Source organism: Oncorhynchus masou, unplaced genomic scaffold (assembly GCF_036934945.1).
Source record: "Oncorhynchus masou masou isolate Uvic2021 unplaced genomic scaffold, UVic_Omas_1.1 unplaced_scaffold_560, whole genome shotgun sequence".
NCBI classification, from domain to species: domain Eukaryota; kingdom Metazoa; phylum Chordata; class Actinopteri; order Salmoniformes; family Salmonidae; genus Oncorhynchus; species Oncorhynchus masou.
The window spans coordinates 359,941-378,122 of NW_027012018.1; the positions used below are offsets into that span (position 1 = coordinate 359,941).

The following is an 18,182-nucleotide window of genomic DNA, read 5'->3' on the forward strand; positions in this document are numbered from 1 at the left end:
TTCATCATAGGTACACTTCAACTATGACAGACAAAATGAGAAATAAAAATCCAGAAAATCACATTGTAGGATTTTTAATTTATTTATTTGCAAATTATGTTAAATGATTTTATCATATTGTACCATTTAACCTGTATAGATGGTATATTATCAGATGATAAATGATTTTAATATATTGGACAATATAACCTGTATAGATGGTATATTATCAGATAATAAATGATTTTAACATCTTGGACAATATAACTGTCACGTATACTCCCTCTCTGGCGCTCAAGGTCAAGTCCTTAGGAAGGGTAGACATCCCGAATGTCAGCCCTTTGGGTCCTGCCATAGAGTTATACTACAAGTGCCCTTCCAAGAAGGCTCAAGGTCATTGGCCACAGATAAAATGACGTCAAATCAGGTTATATGTAAAGTAGCTTTGATCTGACTGATCATGTCAACATCATACTTTCAAAGTCTTAACTAGCAGTCATCATCATGAATCAAGTCAACAATATCCTGGAAAACTATTTTTTATCCTTTTTTAAATTTATTTATTTCACCTTTATTTAACCAGGTAGGCTATTTGAGAACAAGTTCTCATTTACAACTTCGACTTGGCCAAGATAAAGCAAAGCAGTGCGACACAAACAACAACACAGAGTTACACGAATATGAAGCGAGGGCCAGCAAACGAGAGCATACAGGCCGCAGTGGTGGGTAGTATATGGGGCTTTGGTAACAAAAAGGATGGCACTGTGATAGACTGCATCCATTTTGCTGAGTAGAGTGTTGGTGGCTATTTTGTAAATGACATCGCTGAAGTCAAGGATCGGTAGGATAGTCAGTTTTACAAGGGTATGTTTGGCAGCATGAGTGAAGGATGCTTTGTTGTGATATAGGAAGCCGATTCTAGATTTAATTTTGGATTGGTGATGCTTGATGTGCATCTGGAAGGAGAGTTTACAGTCTAACCAGACACCTCGGTATTTGTAGTTGTCCACATATTCTAAGTCAGAACCGTCCAGAGTAGTGATGCTGGACGGAGGGCCAGGTGCAGGTAGCGATCAGTTGAAGAGCATACATTGAGAGTTACTTGCATTTAAGAGCAGTTGGAGGCCATGGAAGGAGAGTTGTATGGCATTGAAGCTCATCTGGAGGTTAGTTAATAACCTCACTAGGGTCTGTGGGACGTTAGCATCCCAACTGGCCAACATCCAGTGAAATTGCAGAGCGCCAAATTCAAAAACAGAAATACTCATTATAAAAATTCTTAACACATACAACTGTTATACATCGATTTAAAGATTAACTTTTTGTTATCCAACCATGGTGTCAGATTTTAAAAAGACTTTACGGCGAAAGCATACCATGCGATTGTCTGAGAACGGCGCCCAGCAGACAAATCATTACAAACAGTAACCAACCAAGTCGAAGTGTTACACAATTCAGAAACAGTGATAAAATGAATCACTTACCTTTGATGATCTTCATATCAGTGCACTCACAAGACTCCCATTTACTCAATAAATGTTTGTTTTGTTCGATAAAGTCCCTGTTTATATCCAAAAAACTCAGTTTTGTTTGCACATTTTCTTCAGTAATCCACAGGCTCAAACACAGTCACAACAAGCAGATGAAAAATCAAAACAGTATCCCTAAAGTTTGTAGAAACATATCAATCGATTTTTATAATCAATCATAAGGTTGTTTTTAGCCTAAATAATCGATAATATTTCAACCGGACAATAACTTCGTCAATATAAAAGGTAAACAAGAAAGGCACGCTCTCGGTCGTGCGCATGAAAAAGCTTTGTGACACTGTCGGGTCCAGTCATTCAGACTGGTCTTACTCCCTCATTTTTCAGAATACAAGTCTGAATGAAAAAGGAAACCTTACACTGCTCTTGATAGTATCACTGATATTTAATAAGCTTACGTATCGGCCTCACGGCCTTTGTCAGGGCTTTTGTGAATTTTTTTAAATATGCACCCCGTCGCTGTCGGCTCCAGACTGGGGACGGTCGCTGGAGGCTCTGGACTGGGGACCGTCGTTGGAGGCTAGGGACTGGGAATCTTCACTGGATGCTCCTTTCCCTGGATCATCACTGGAGTCTTCGGGCCATGGATCATCCCTAGAGGCTTCGTACGTGGAGCCGGAACAAGTCTCACCGGACTGAGGAGAAGTACTGGATGCCTGGTGCGTGGAGCTGCCACAGGGCTTCACAGGGCTTAATACAGGTAACGAGTGGAGGACAGAGGAGCTTCTTAAAGAAGAAGTCTGTGAGAGCCAGATATCTTGCTTGTTTGTAGGTGACCAAATACTTATTTTCCACCATAATTTGCAAATAAATTCATAAAAAATCCTACAATGTGATTTTCTGGATTTTTTTTCTCATGTCATATTTGAAGTGTACCTATGATGAAAATTACAGGCCTCTCTCATCTTTTTAAGTGGGAGAACATGCACAATTGGTGGCTGACTAAATACTTTTTTGCCGCACTGTATATTTATATTTCCCTCTCTATGGCTCTTGTAACTTTAATGTGCATGGAGAGGAACAATCCTCTCGCCTAGAACACATTGCTATGGGGTTGTCCGATTTGGTTTTAATAAATTACATTTCAAGAATAGTAGCAGTGGAAAGTTCCATCCTTAGTGATTAAGTAGAGACTTTGAATGACTTTGCCAGCAGCTACAGTAGACTAGACAGCGCATTCTGAGTGGAGAGCAGCAGGTGGTGCTCATTATAGAACGCTGCAGGTGGTGCTCATTATAGAACACTGCAGGTGGTGCTCATTATAGAACGCTGCAGGTGGTGCTCATTATAGAACACTGCAGGTGGTGCGCATTATAGAACGCTGCAGGTGGTGCTCATTATAGAACACTGCAGGTGGTGCTCATTATAGAACACTGCAGGTGGTGCGCATTATAGAACGCTGCAGGTGGTGCGCATTATAGAATGCTGCAGGTGGTGCTCTGTATAGAATGCTGCAGGTGGTGCGCATTATAGAATGCTGCAGGTGGTGCTCATTATAGAACGCTGCAGGTGGTGCTCTGTATAGAACACTGCAGGTGGTGCGCATTATAGAACGCTGCAGGTGGTGCTCATTATAGAACGCTGCAGGTGGTGCGCATTATAGAACACTGCAGGTGGTGCTCTGTATAGAAAGCTGCAGGTGGTGCGCATTATAGAACGCTGCAGGTGGTGCTCTGTATAGAACGCTGCAGGTGGTGCGCATTATAGAACGCATTCATCTGAAAATCAAACTGTCAGTAAACAATCCTGCATGTCAGTTCAGTACAAACAGCCCACTGAGATTTCTATTGATGATCTACGCTGATCTAAAAAACAACCTCTCCAGAGTCCATATGATGGAGAACTTTCACCCCTGCATTTTAGTCATTTAGCAGATGCTCTTATCCAGGGCCCAGATTCCCAAAAGCATCTTGAGGCTAAGTTCATCTTTAGAACATTCTTTGAGCTGTTTCCCACAACCATTGTTATTTTTGTTGCAATTGAAAACGCTTGTAATCTAACTCCTGCCTCATATCACTTGTTGAACAGCTAAATGCATCATTAGATAATTTTTTTGCCCTCCCGCATCAGTTTATGCACAGAAGATCTCTACCTAACATAGAATCACATGGTTTAACCATCTCTCTGTGACACTGATGACTTCAGAACAAAGTTAACATTTACATTTACATTTACGTCATTTAGCAGACGCTCTTATCCAGAGCGACTTACAAATTGGTGAATTCACCTTCTGACATCCAGTGGAACAGCCACTTTACAATAGTGCATCTAAATCATTTAAGGGGGGGTGAGAAGGATTACTTTATCCTATCCTAGGTATTCCTTGAAGAGGTGGGGTTTCAGGTGTCTCCGGAAGGTGGTGATTGACTCCGCTGTCCTGGCGTCGTACAAACACAAAGTTGAGAATGTCTTTGCGATTGACACGAACAAGTAGGGGTGTGCCGATCTCGTCATACTCTTATTCTTAATAATATCCATTTTATCTGACTTGATTCTCGTAATCACATTTACTTGTGATCGGAAAACCTGGAAGTGACCTTTAAATGCTGGTTAAGCCTATACCTCAAATGTCCTATCACTCAGAGCTCATCTCAGATCGTCATGTTCCATCAGTCATTCACAGACATTGTTTAAAGGTAAACGACCCTGACAGATGAAAATGCAGCGTTCCATTTCTGTTGATCCTATCAGTATTGACACATGCTCCAACGATGCACATAGCAGCCGTTCTCTTTGCTTGGTGTTTAGGAAAACGCCTGTTACTTCTTTTTAAAAACACTCCTAAGTCTAAATTCCATCGCTATCGTGAAACCGGCCCCATAGCAACCTTCAGTACAGTTACCATGTCTTAATTCGATAATCCTGTTGTTGCAGGAATTTTCCTGCACTACAGGAAATACAAACTTGTAGTGTATTCGAGTTTTAAAAAGGCTTCTAAAGTTTGTAATTTCCACTTTAAAATGTCAGACTTCATTTGCCCTAAAGAAAAATATATCAACCATACAAAAAATGAAATTAATTATAATCCACATAATAATTCACATTTCCTGTTGCTGCAGGATTATTTCTCTAGTGTGAAAAACTGGGTCAAATGAAGATATGGCATCTGTAAATGCATTAATGTTATGATAGCTAGGTGAGACAACCACATATCACAGTCAATATACACAATACAAACATTCAATTCCAGCTAATCAATGGAAATATAGTTTAGCAAAAAAAATATGTTTATACACATCTAAAATCTGGGGGAAAGTACTATTGAAGATACCATAAGCAATCATTTATGATGGGAAAACAAATGTGAAAAAAATTGTGGATATAGCGTTTTGGAAATAAACTTTTCATTAATTCTTAAACAATATTGTCATCTCACCTCTTAGCTTTGGTGTCATGTTCCCCAGAGAGACTCATTTTAGAGACAGGGCCCCCCTCCTCTCTCTCCCCAGAGAGACTCCTTTTAGAGCACTGACCCCTAAACAGAGATCCAACATGTAGGTTGTGGTTAACACAGTGAAAATGAATTACTGACCGTCAATTGTTCTCTTTTATTCATTATCTAACAAACTAACAAAGAGTCACTAACAACAACCAAAATGAAACAGGTAGATTCAGGAAGAGTTCTGAAACACACTCATGGTGTTGTCTCCTAGAGATGGGAAAACAATGCTTTTTCAACCCTTTGGGGCTTTCACCAAATTGTTCCAGGAAATGGTTCATTACTTGTAGCATTTAAGACCGCGAGTCAGGAATAAATATGAACATGTTTGATGTTTATATAGACTTGTTTTCCCATTACATCCATCAAAATGTAATAGGGCAATGGATAGGTGTGAGTGTTAATATACAACATTTAGTTTGATACATATAGTTTGCTCATTTCAAAGCTGTCACGATGTGCGTAACTGGTTGAAGGTAAGTCAGGTGCAGGAGAGCAGAGATGGGTGATAACAGGTGCACTTTATTCATTTATTAAAGGCAGCTGGAAGGCTGAACCCAAAAGACAACACTAAATCAACTGATATCATCCTAAAATGCTTTCCCTCATTATTGTGTTGCTTTGCTCAACAGACATGGGGTAACCTATGATATTATGGTATTAATATTGGAGCAGAAAGAGGTGCAGGGCAGTGAATACAGTCGCTGGTGAAAATGACAACCACCCTACGCATCGCAGCCACTTTGTGGGACTTGTGTCACTCTGTACATTCCTATGGAGGAGGCTTTGAGCTGGAATGTGAAGCTAACTGAAGATAGCTAACTTTAGAAAACCAGTATATCCAGCTTGCATCATAGTACACCTGTCAGGTTACGTTCAGGTTTCAGCATCAACAACCGAGTCGTAGGCCACTACCTGGGTCGTATTCATTAGTTTACACCGCAGCCACAAGTTTTGCAACGTTGCGTAAACACCGTAAAAAGAGTTAATAGTAGATTAGAAAGAGAAAATGTTTGTTTGTTGTGTTTGAATCCTGTTTTGAGAAAACAAGCCTGTAGGCCTTTGATAGAGTAGAGATCACCCTGGGCTGATGGGCACGGAACAAATTCACCCCAACGCATCTAATTGACATCGAATACATTTTAAGGAGAGTAGGCCTATTATAACAGTCTGTCAACAAACTATATGAATACACACAACAATATCATCAACTATATGAATACACATAACAATATCATCAACTATATGAATACACATAACAATATCATCAACTATATTAATACACATAACAATATCATCAACTATATGAATACACATAACAATATCATCAACTATATGAATACACATAACAATATCATCAACTATATGAATACACATAACAATACCATCAACTATATGAATACACATAACAATATCACCAACTATAAGAATACACACAACACTATCATCACCTATATAAATACACATTACAATCATCGCCTTACCTTTTATCTCTGTCTCAACAGAAGCAGTCTGAAATGATCATTGCTTTCGTTTGCTCAACCCACTTACATATCAGGTTCTGCCTGTTCTCCTCTCTCTGTCCCTGTCTCTCTTTCTCTCTCTCCCATCCTCACTCTCTCTCTCCCATCCTCTCTCTCTCTCTCCCATCCTCACTCACTCTCTCCCATCTTCTCTCTCTCCCATCCTCAGTCTCTCTCTCCCATCCTCACTCTCTCTCTCCCATCCTCACTCTCTCTCTCCCATCTTCTCTCTCTATCTCCCATCCCCCCTCTCTCTCCCATCTTCTCTCTCTCTCTCTCTCTCTCTCCCATCCTCACTCTCTCTTCCATCCTCTTTCTCTCCCATCCTCAGTCTCTCTCTCCCATCCTCACTCTCTCTCTCCCATCCTCACTCTCTCTCTCCCATCTTCTCTCTCTATCTCCCATCCCCCCTCTCTCCCATCCTCTCTCTCTATCTCTCCCATCCTCTCTCTCTCTCTCTCCCATCCTCTCTCTCTCCCATCCTCTCTCTCTCTATCCCATCCTCTCTCTCTCTCTCCCATCCTCACTCTCTCTCTCCCATCCTCACTCTCGCTATCCCATCCTCTCTCTCTCCCATCCTCTCTCTCTCTCTCCCATCCTCTCTCTCTCTCTCTCCCATCTCTCTCTCTCCCATCCTCTCTCTCTCCCATCCTCTCTCTCTCTCCCATCCTCACTCTCTCTCTCCTATCCTCTCTCTCTCCCATCCTCTCTCTCTCCCATCCTCTCTCTCTCTCCCATCCTCACTCTCTCTCTTCCATCTCTCTCTCTCTCCCATCCTCAGTCTCTCTCCCATCCTCACTCTCTCTCTCCCATCCTCACTCTCTCTCTCCCATCCTCACTCTCTCTCTCCCATCTCTCTCTCTCTCTCTCTCTCTCTCCCATCCTCTTTCTCTCTCCCATCCTCTCTCTCTCTCTCTCTCTCTCCCATCCTCTTTCTCTCTCCCATCCTCTCTCTCTCTCTCTCTCTCCCATCCTCACTCTCTCTCTCCCATCCTCTCTCTCTCTCTCTCTCCCATCCTCTCTCTCTCTCTCCCATCCTCACTCTCTCTCTCCCATCCTCACTCTCGCTATCCCATCCTCTCTCTCTCCCATCCTCTCTCTCTCTCCCATCTCTCTCTCTCTCTCCCATCTCTCTCTCTCCCATCCTCTCTCTCTCTCCCATCCTCTCTCTCTCTCCCATCCTCACTCTCTCTCTCCCATCCTCTCTCTCTCCCATCCTCTCTCTCTCCCATCCTCACTCTCTCTCTTCCATCCTCTCTCTCTCTCCCATCCTCAGTCTCTCTCTCCCATCCTCACTCTCTCTCTCCCATCCTCACTCTCTCTCTCCCATCTTCTCTCTGTATCTCCCATCCCCTCTCTCTCTCCCATCCTCTCCCTCTATCTCTCCCATCCTCTCTCTCTCTCTCCCATCCTCTCTCTCTCTCTCTCTCTCTCTCTCTCTCCCATCCTCTCTCTCTCTCTCATCCTCTTTCTCTCTCCCATCCTCTTTCTCTCTCCCATCATCTCCCTCTATCTCTCCCATCCTCTCTCTCTCTCTCTCCCATCCTCTCTCTCTCTCCCATCCTCTCTCTCTCCCATCCTCTCGCTCTCTCTCTCTCTCCCATCTCTCTCTCTCTCTCCCATCTCTCTCTCTCTCTCCCATCCTCTCTCTCTCCCATCCTCAGTCTCTCTCTCCCATCCTCACTCTCTCTCCCATCCTCACTCTCTCTCTCCCATCTTCTCTCTCTCACATCCTCTCTCTCTCTCTCTCTCCCATCCTCTCTCTCTCTCTCCCATCCTCTCTCTCTCTCTCTCTCTCTCTCTCCCATCTCTCTCTCTCTCCCATCCTCTCTCTCTCTCCCATCCTCACTCTCTCTCTTCCATCCTCTCTCTCTCTCCCATCCTCAGTCTCTCTCTCCCATCCTCACTCTCTCTCTCCCATCCTCACTCTCTCTCTCCCATCTTCTCTCTGTATCTCCCATCCCCTCTCTCTCTCCCATCCTCTCCCTCTATCTCTCCCATCCTCTCTCTCTCTCAATTCAATTCAATTCAATTCAAGGGGCTTTATTGGCATGGGAAACATGTGTTAACATTGCCAAAGCAAGTAAGGTATATAATATATAAAGTGAAATAAACAATAAAAATTAACAGTAGACATCACACATACAGAAGTTTCAAAACAATAAAGACATTACAAATGTCATATTATATATATATATATATATATATACAGTGTTTTTACAATGTGCAAATGGTAAAGGACACAAGATAAAATAAATAAGCATAGATATGTGTTGTATTTACAATGGTGCGTGTTCTTCACTGGTTGCCCTTTTCTCGTGGCAACAGGTCACAAATCTTGCTGCTCTGATGGCACACTGTGGAATTTCACCCAGTAAATATGGGAGTTTTTCAAAATTGGATTTGTTTTCGAATTCTTTGTGGATCTGTGTAATCTGGGGGAAATATGTCTCTCTAATATGGTCATACATTGGGCAGGAGGTTAGGAAGTGCAGCTCAGTTTCCACCTCATTTTGTGGGCAGTGAGCACATAGCCTGTCTTCTCTTGAGAGCCATGTCTGCCTACGTCGGCCTTTCTCAATAGCAAGGCTATGCTCGCTGAGTCTGTACATAGTCAAAGCTTTCCTTAATTTTGGGTCAGTCACAGTGGTCAGGTATTCTGCCGCTGTGTACTCTCTGTGTAGGGCCAAATAGCATTCTAGTTTGCTCTGTTTTTTTGTTAATTCTTTCCAGTGTGTCAAGTAAATATCTTTTTGTTTTCTCATGATTTGGTTGGGTCTAATTGTGCTGCTGTCATGGGGCTCTGTAGGGTGTGTTTGTGAACAGAGCCCCAGGACCAGCTTGCTTAGGGACTCTTCTCCAGGTTCATCTCTCTGTAGGTGATGGCTTTGTTGTGGAAGGTTTGGGAATCGCTTCCTTTTAGGTGGTTATAGAATTTAACTGCTCTTTTCTGGATTTTGATAATTAGTGGGTATCGGCCTAATTCTGCTCTGCATGCATTATTTGGTGTTCTACGTTGTACACTGAGGATATTTTTGCAGAATTCTGCGTGCAGAGTCTCAATTTGGTGTTTGTCCCATTTTGTGAAGTCTTGGTTGGTGAGCGGACCCCAGACCTCACAACCATAAAGGGCAATGGGCTCTATGACTGATTCAAGTATTTTTAGCCAAATCCTAATTGGTATGTTGAAATTTATGTTCCTTTTGATGGCATAGAATGCCCTTCTTGCCTTGTCTCTCAGATCGTTCACAGCTTTGTGGAAGTTACCTGTGGCGCTGATGTTTAGGCCAAGGTATGTATAGTTTTTGTGTGCTCTAGGGCAACAGTGTCTAGATGGAATTTGTATTTGTGGTCCTGGTGACTGGACCTTTTTGGAACACCATTATTTTGGTCTTACTGAGATTTACTGTCAGGGCCCAGGTCTGACAGAATCTGTGCATAAGATCTAGGTGCTGCTGTAGGCCCTCCTTGGTTGGTGACAGAAGCACCAGATCATCAGCAAACAGCAGACATTTGACTTCAGATTCTAGTAGGGTGAGGCCGGGTGCTGCAGACTTTTCTAGTGCCCGCGCCAGTTCGTTGATATATATGTTGAAGAGGGTGGGGCTTAAGCTGCATCCCTGTCTAACCCCACGACCCTGTGTGAAGAAATGTGTGTGTTTTTTGCCAATTTTAACCGCACACTTGTTGTTTGTGTACATGGATTTTATGATGTCGTATGTTTTACCCCCAACACCACTTTCCAACAGTTTGTATAGCAGACCCTCATGCCAAATTGAGTCAAAGGCTTTTTGAAATCAACAAAGCATGAGAAGACTTTGCCTTTGTTTTGGTTTGTTTGGTTGTCAATTAGGGTGTGCAGGGTGAATACATGGTCTGTTGTACGGTAATTTGGTAAAAAGCCAATTTGACATTTGCTCAGTACATTGTTTTCATTGAGGAAGTGTACGAGTCTGCTGTTAATGATAATGCAGAGGATTTTCCCAAGGTTACTGTTGACGCATATTCCACGGTAGTTATTGGGGTCAAATTTGTCTCCATTTTTGTGGATTGGGGTGATCAGTCCTTGGTTCCAAATATTGGGGAAGATGCCAGAGCTAAGGATGATGTTAAAGAGTTTTAGTATAGCCAATTGGAATTTGTTGTCTGTATATTTGATCATTTCATTGAGGATACCATCAACACCACAGGCCTTTTTGGGTTGGAGGGTTTTTATTTTGTCCTGTAACTCATTCAATGTTATTGGAGAATCCAGTGGGTTCTGGTAGTCTTTAATAGTTGATTCTAAGATCTGTATTTGATCATGTATATGTTTTTGCTCTTTATTCTTTGTTATAGAGCCAAAAAGATTGGAGAAGTGGTTTACCCATACATCTCCATTTTGGATAGATAATTCTTCGTGTTGTTGTTTGTTTAGTGTTTTCCAATTTTCCCAGAAGTGGTTAGAGTCTATGGATTCTTCAATTACATTGAGCTGATTTCTGACATGCTGTTCCTTCTTTTTCCGTAGTGTATTTCTGTATTGTTTTAGTGATTCACCATAGTGAAGGCGTAGACTCAGGTTTTCCGGGTCTCTATGTTTTTGGTTGGACAGGTTTCTCAATTTCTTTCTTAGAATTTTGCATTCTTCATCAAACCATTTGTCATTGTTGTTAATTTTCTTCGGTTTTCTATTTGAGATTTTTAGATTTGATAGGGAAGCTGAGAGGTCAAATATACTGTTAAGATTTTCTACTGCCAAGTTTACACCTTCACTATTACAGTGGAACGTTTTACCCAGGAAATTGTCTAAAAGGGATTGAATTTGTTGTTGCCTAATTGTTTTTTGGTAGGTTTCCAAACTGCATTCCTTCCATCTATAGCATTTCTTAATGTTACTCAGTTCCTTTGGCTTTGATGCCTCATGATTGAGTATTGCTCTGTTTAGGTAGACTGTGATTTTGCTGTGGTCTGATAGGGGTGTCAGTGGGCTGACTGTGAACGCTCTGAGAGACTCTGGGTTGAGGTCAGTGATAAAGTAGTCTACAGTACTACTGCCAAGAGATGAGCTATAGGTGTACCTACCATAGGAGTCCCCTCGAAGCCTACCATTGACTATGTACATACCCAGCGTGCGACAGAGCTGCAGGAGTTGTGACCCGTTTTTGTTGGTTATGTTGTCATAGTTGTGCCTAGGGGGGCATACGGGGGAGGGGATGCTGTCACCTCCAGGCAGGTGTTTGTCCCCCTGTGTGCTGAGGGTGTCAGGTTCTTGTCCGGTTCTGGCATTTAGGTCACCACAGACTAGTACATGTCCCTGGGCCTGGAAATGGTTGATTTCCCCCTCCAGGATGGAGAAGCTGTCTTCATTAAAATATGGGGATTCTAGTGGGGGGATATAGGTAGCACACAGGAGGACATTTTTCTCTGTTAGGATAATTTCCTTTTGAATTTCTAGCCAAATGTAGAATGTTCCTGTTTTGATTAATTTAATGGAGTGAGTTAGGTCTGCTCTATACCAAATTAGCATACCCCCTGAGTCCCTTCCCTGTTTCACACCTGGTAGTTTGGTGGATGGGACTACCAGCTCTCTGTAACCTAGAGGGCATCCAGTGGGTCTGTCTCCTCTATACCAGGTTTCTTGCAGGATGACAATGTCTGTATTACCGATTTCTTTGGTGAAGTCCGGGTTTCTGCTCTTCAGGCCAAAGGCAGATGACCTCAGGCCTTGGATATTCCAGGATGAAATAGTAAAGGCTTTTGTTCCATAAAGTGTCCAATGTTGTTGGTCGTGGTTTGGCCTCAGGCCAGTAAGTGTGAGCAGAGCCTGCTGAGCATCTGGTACATGCCATTGGCTTGGGCGAGTGTGAGAGTGGGGGTTGGGACTGTTTGCCTGCTCACTACCTGGGCGTATGTGTGGCTTCCATGTTGAGGCCCTCTTTGCGGAGGTGGGGTGCATGGGGTGGGCAGGAGTGGCATAGGTCTGATCTGAGGGGGCCTAAATGGGGTGTGGGCATGATTGACGTGGGGGGGTGTTGATTGGTTGGGGTAGGGGTGTGGATGTGTCTGGGTGTGCGGTGGTCTGGATGTAATTCCTCTTGGCGTGGGTCCTCTATGTGTAGGTCAGGGGGGTCCTGCAGGTCTGGGAGGGTGTCTCGCTGGTCTGGGTGGGGTGTCTATTGATCTGTTGCTCCTGTGTGAAGTGTTGGGGATACGTTTGAGAGCGATGTCCTTTAGAGTTCGGGCAAAGATGGGCACTGCTGCCTTGTAGAGGTGGACCTGGTCATAGAGGCTGTTCAAGTCCAGGGTGGAGTGGTGGGCCAGGAAAACGTTTGGTTTTGAGGCACAGTCACGGGAAATACTTGCGTTTACCCGCTGTATTGTGGCAGGGTGGAAGTCTTTTCGTGGTAGCAGGGTGGAGATAACCACTTGTGCGTTGGGGAAAGTAGAAGAAGCCTTTTCAATCACTCCCTTCAGTGCTGTGGCCACTCTTTCCTGCTGGGCCCTCAGGTCGTTTGTGCCTGTGTGTATTATTATGTGGCTGGGTGAGCCTAGTTTGGCCTCAGACAGAAGGTCTATGGCGCTCTGGGTGTTTGGACACCAGAGTTTAGACACACTGTGTTTGGGAAAAAGTTTTTTTCTTCTATATATTTCCCATTTGAGTCCATAAGTAGTACAATCTGTGTCTTGTGTTTGTCCTCAGTGGGTGTGGGGGGTTGTCAGAAGGGCTATCAGGGTGGCTGACAGGGGGTGCTCAGGGGGTGAGAGCCGCTGGGCTTGGGGTTCTTCATTTGTCTGTTCTGCTGTGATGTCGAGATTTTTGTTGGGTGCTGAGGTGGGCTGTTCTGCTGGCTTCTCTGTGGGGTGGCCACCTCTCTAGTGGGTTGTTCTCTGTCACACGCCGTCCCCCTCAACCTCTCCTCCATCCCCCTCAACCTCTCCTCCATCCCCTCACCTTCTCCTCCATCCCCCTCAACCTCTCCTCCACCAGCAGTCTGAAACTCTCCTCTAGTTGCCTGTTCTGCTCCTCTTTCTCCTGTTGTATTTGTCTCACCACTGTCCAAAGTGCAGATATGTCTCTGTCCACCTCCAGCTCTCCTGGTCTGGTTAGGGGCTGTTGTTTTGCTGGGCTGTTGTCTGGGTCTGTGCTGACTGAAGTGTGATCACCTGCTGTTCCAGCTCCACCTGCCTTATCTCCAGCTGGGTGAATTTGTCTTTCATTTCAATGAGGGAGTGGTAATCTGTGCTGGGAGGTTGACTCTCCGCTGGGGGTTGCTCGTCTGTGGGGTTACATAGTGAAGAGGTCTGGTCTGACCCACTCGGTGTGGGGGTATCTTTATCAAGGGAGAGCTTCTCCTGCTGGGCTAATTCTTTGATTAGGTGAAAGTCCAGCTGAAACTGTTTGGTGTTATTCTGTACAATTACTGTTCCGGACTTATAGATATTTATATTGCTTGACTCAGAGTCCTCGTTATCAAGTATTCTGAGTTTCCAGCCCTCGTTAACCCCCCTCTTAACAAAGGGGTAGTGTGCTAATATAGCACTGTGCCATGCCAGGGGATGGTTTGTGTGGAAGATAAGGTTGCTGATGTTCCCATTTTTGTAATAGTCAGCAAAAAGTGTCTCTTGATTTTCCATAAGGAGCTTCATTTTGTAATCTTTTCTTGACTTATCATTCTTTACATGCAAAGGGTACTGTATTTTAATTACCTCTGAACAGCGGGAGGGAGCTTCTAAGGCCTCTCCATTTGGTTGGGGTAGACTGTGTGACTCTCCTGCCATTGTTGGGCTAATGGGCTTTGACACCTCTCACTTGACACGTCAGTGCTAGTTGAAGCTGTATCAAGCTTGGCAGAATTATGTTAGAATTCAGTCCTTATAAAGTAATGTTGTGTATTTTTCTTCTTGGCTTTTGGCTTTTAAATATATAGTTTCAGACTAAGCATTACTCACTCAGTTCCAGGTTGGATGGGGTTTTCAGGTTTCTGTTGTTTTCCAGAGAATTTGCTGAATAGAGAAATAAATCTTGGTAGTTGTGAACCTTCCAGGTGATTCCGTAATTCCGTCCAAAATCAGGTTGTAGGTTTTAAGTTTTGATTTGAAGTGGGGGTTATGTTGTAGAGGGTAGAATCCAGTATGTGTTCCTGACAAAAAATCCAAGTTTATCTAACTCCAAATCTATCTTTTTTAAAGAAAATGCTGAAAAATGCAGGAGCTCATCTGATCGTGACCTCTCTCTCTCTCTCTTTCTCTCTCTCCCATCCTCTCTCTCTCTCTCTCTCTCTCTCTCTCTCTCCCATCCTCTCTCTCTCTCCCATCCTCTCTCTCTCTCCCATCCTCACTCTCTCTCTCCCATTCTCTCTCTCTCTCTCCCATTCTCTCTCTCTCTCTCTCTCTCCCATCCTCTTTCTCTCTCCCATCCTCTCTCTCTCTATCCCATCCTCTCTCTCTCTCCCATCCTCACTCTCCCTCTCCCATCCTCACTCTCTCTATCCCATCCTCTCTCTCTCTCCCATCCTCTCTCTCTCCCATCCTCTCGCTCTCTCTCTCTCTCCCATCTCTCTCTCTCTCTCCCATCCTCTCTCTCTCTCCCATCCTCAGTCTCTCTCTCCCATCCTCACTCTCTCTCTCCCATCCTCACTCTCTCTCTCCCATCTTCTCTCTCTCTCACATCCTCTCTCTCTCTCTCTCCCATCATCCCTCTCTCTCTCTCTCTCCCATCATCCCTCTCTCTCTCTCTCCCATCATCTCTCTTGCTCCCATCCTCTCTCTCTCCCATCCTCACACTCTCTCTCCCATTCTCTCTCTCTCTCCCATCCTCTCTCTCCCATCCTCTCTCTCTCTCCCATCCTCTCTCTCTCCCATCCTCTCTCTCTCCCATCCTCTCTCTCTCTCCCATCCTCTCTCTCTCCCATCCTCACTCTCTCTCTCCCATTCTCTCTCTCTCTCTCTCCCATCCTCTCTCTCTCTCCCATCCTCTCTCTCTCTCCCATCATCTCTCTCTCTCCCATCCTCACTCTCTCTCTCCCATCCTCTCTCTCTCCCATCCTCTCTCTCTCCCATCCTCTCTCTCTCCCATCCTCTCTCTCTCTCTCCCATCCTCTCTCTCTCTCCCATCCTCTCTCTCTCCCATCCTCACTCTCTCTCTCCCATTCTCTCTCTCTCTCTTAAAGTAGTACTTTAAAGTATTTATCCTTAAGTACTTTACACCACCATGCAGAAGGACAGAGAAGCTCAGTTCTGGTGACTTTTCAAAAAGGACATTCTACTGCAAAATGAATGAAGATACAAGGCTACTAAACGCCATCTAAAACACAGGTTCCTCCTCCAGAAATGAGCCCAATAACATCAGAGTAATAATGATGTTTAAATGATTTGAACATGTTGCACCATGCATATAGCCTGTATTGATGGTCTATTACCAGATGTACTCTTAGCAATAAGCATTATCACCTGTAGCCCAACTGACGGAGCATAGTGACTATAAATACATAGGCTGAAGCATGGGGTTTGTATCTGTATCTTCCCCATTGAACACAACATCCTGATTGTTATTATTATTCAGTATCGTTTTGTTGTTGTTTTTGTTTCTATTACAAAGTATATAATCGCCCTTTTAAGATGTCATTGCTCCTTTAAGAGCTCTGTTGAAAATCTGCCTAAATCACGCTTGAAACTTCGGTTGTAACTGCATTTGTAAAACGATGCCACAACGCAATTGAAGGAAACGTGTTCGCAATGGAAAGCTTGGATCCCCCTCTTTTTCTTAACTAAGGCCAACACTGCTTTCAAAAGGGTTTCCCCCGTGATTACATGAAGAATTGTTTTGGGTTGACTGCTTGCATACTGTCCTACAAAGGCAAAGAGCAGTAAAAAGTAACAGTCAAACTGAAGATAAAATGGCTTTAAGGTTGTACTGCTGTCCAGCCAAACATGTTGTAGGTGATAATGCACTGATGTATTACCTTATTATCAAGTCCTATTTTATATATTTCAACCATGACCACTGATCTGACCTATGACCCCTAAAATGCTGATACTGCACTCTGCCTTTGTATGAATTTAAACAGCTGTATGGGTAATACAAAAGCAAAGAAATGTAAATGTGTTGATCCAACATTTTGTTGTTTTTCTGTTTGATTGAAACAGTTTGAGAGTTCTAACTACATTCCAACTGTATTTAATGGTGTTTTGTGGTTGTGTTGTCATGTTTTGAATGTTGTATTGTAGTATCCCCCAACTGTATTTAATGGTGTCTTGTAGTTGTGTTGTCATGTTTTGAATGTTGTATTGTAGTATCCCCCAACTGTATTTAATGGTGTTTTCTAGTTGTGCTGTCATGTTTTGAATGTTGTATTGTAGTATCCCTCAACTGTATTTAATGGTGTTTTGTAGTTGTGTTGTCATGTTTTGAATGTTGTATTGTAGTATCCCCCAACTGTATTTAATGGTGTTTTGTAGTTGTGCTGTCATGTTTTGAATGTTGTATTGTAGTATCCCTCAAGCTTTTTTTAGCCCACAACTAAACACGTTTTAATCACAGAAAATGTTTATACTTTTATATAATATCTGGCATTGTATTAATATCACCGCTGTCATTTTCTTTATGTTAGCTAGCTTTTAAATATTTTATTTTGAATTTATTTAATCTTTCTTACCATTATCTGCGTATTTGTATTTAAATGTGAGTTCAACCATAATTTTCCTGTGGGAATGTCATGTTTATTCAACTTTAGTTTTAGAAGTGGGGGGGCATCATTTTTTCATTATTATTATTATTGAAAAAAATATATGGATAACCACTCAAAACAGCCTACCCGACCGACCACTCGGAGGAATCCACATGGTCCTAAAGCGCAATGTTGCCTCGTTTTGTATCACATTCCAATGATAAAACTGGGGGGGGACAAAAATGTAATTTCAGAATGTGGAGGGGACATGTGGAGGGGATAACTATCACTGGCTGTCTCATGGTGTGTGTGAGGGTGGGTGTCATGGTGGTATGGCCTGAACTCAGAGTCTGATAGAATACCAAGGGAAACCACAGTAACTACAGTAAAACATGGTGGTATGGCCTGAACTCAGAGTCTGATAGAATACCAAGGGAAACCACCGTTACTGCAGTAAAACATGGTGGTATGGCCTGAACTCAGAGTCTGATAGAATACCAAGGGAAACCACAGTAACTACAGTAAAACATGGTGGTATGGCCTGAACTCAGAGTCTGATAGAATACCAAGGGAAACCACCGTTACTGCAGTAAAACATGGTGGTATGGCCTGAACTCAGAGTATGATAGAATACCAAGGGAAACGACAGTAACTACAGTAAAACATGGTGGTATGGCCTGAACTCAGAGTCTGATAGAATACCAAGGGAAACCACCGTTACTGCAGTAAAACATGGTGGAACAAAGCCAGCTGGCAGTAACTTCACTTACTGCTGTTTGCCTTGGTTTTAACTTACATGTTGTAGTTACAGCAAATTTGAAACTCCATGTTCTCTGAAACAGAAGCTAATAGAACCAGGGCACTTTGTCACAAGATATAACAGAAGCTAATAGAACCAGGACACTTTGTCACAAGATATAACAGAAGCTAATAGAACCAGGACACTTTGTCACAAGATATAACAGAAGCTAATAGAACCAGGACACTTTGTCACAAGATATAACAGAAGCTAATTGAACCAGGACACTTTGTCACTAGATATAAC

General features: G+C 43.2%; 1 protein-coding gene across 4 annotated transcripts in view; it reads right to left on the reverse strand.

The window, feature by feature from the left end:
* LOC135536124 (NACHT, LRR and PYD domains-containing protein 3-like) overlaps positions 1-18,182 on the reverse strand; it is a 144,744-nt gene that overhangs the window by 48,049 nt on the left and 78,513 nt on the right. For 2 of the 4 annotated variants that reach the window (XM_064962517.1, XM_064962516.1), the window contains exons 1-2: positions 6,450-6,505; positions 4,903-5,001 (exon numbers count right to left, since the gene is read on the reverse strand). The exons of the other annotated variants lie outside the window; for them this stretch is intronic. In XM_064962517.1, the coding sequence (XP_064818589.1) occupies positions 4,903-4,940 (38 nt within the window). In that variant the 5' untranslated portion in view covers positions 4,941-5,001; positions 6,450-6,505. Of the gene's footprint in view, positions 1-4,902; positions 5,002-6,449; positions 6,506-18,182 lie in introns of those variants that run through there. 4 annotated transcript variants of the gene reach the window in all.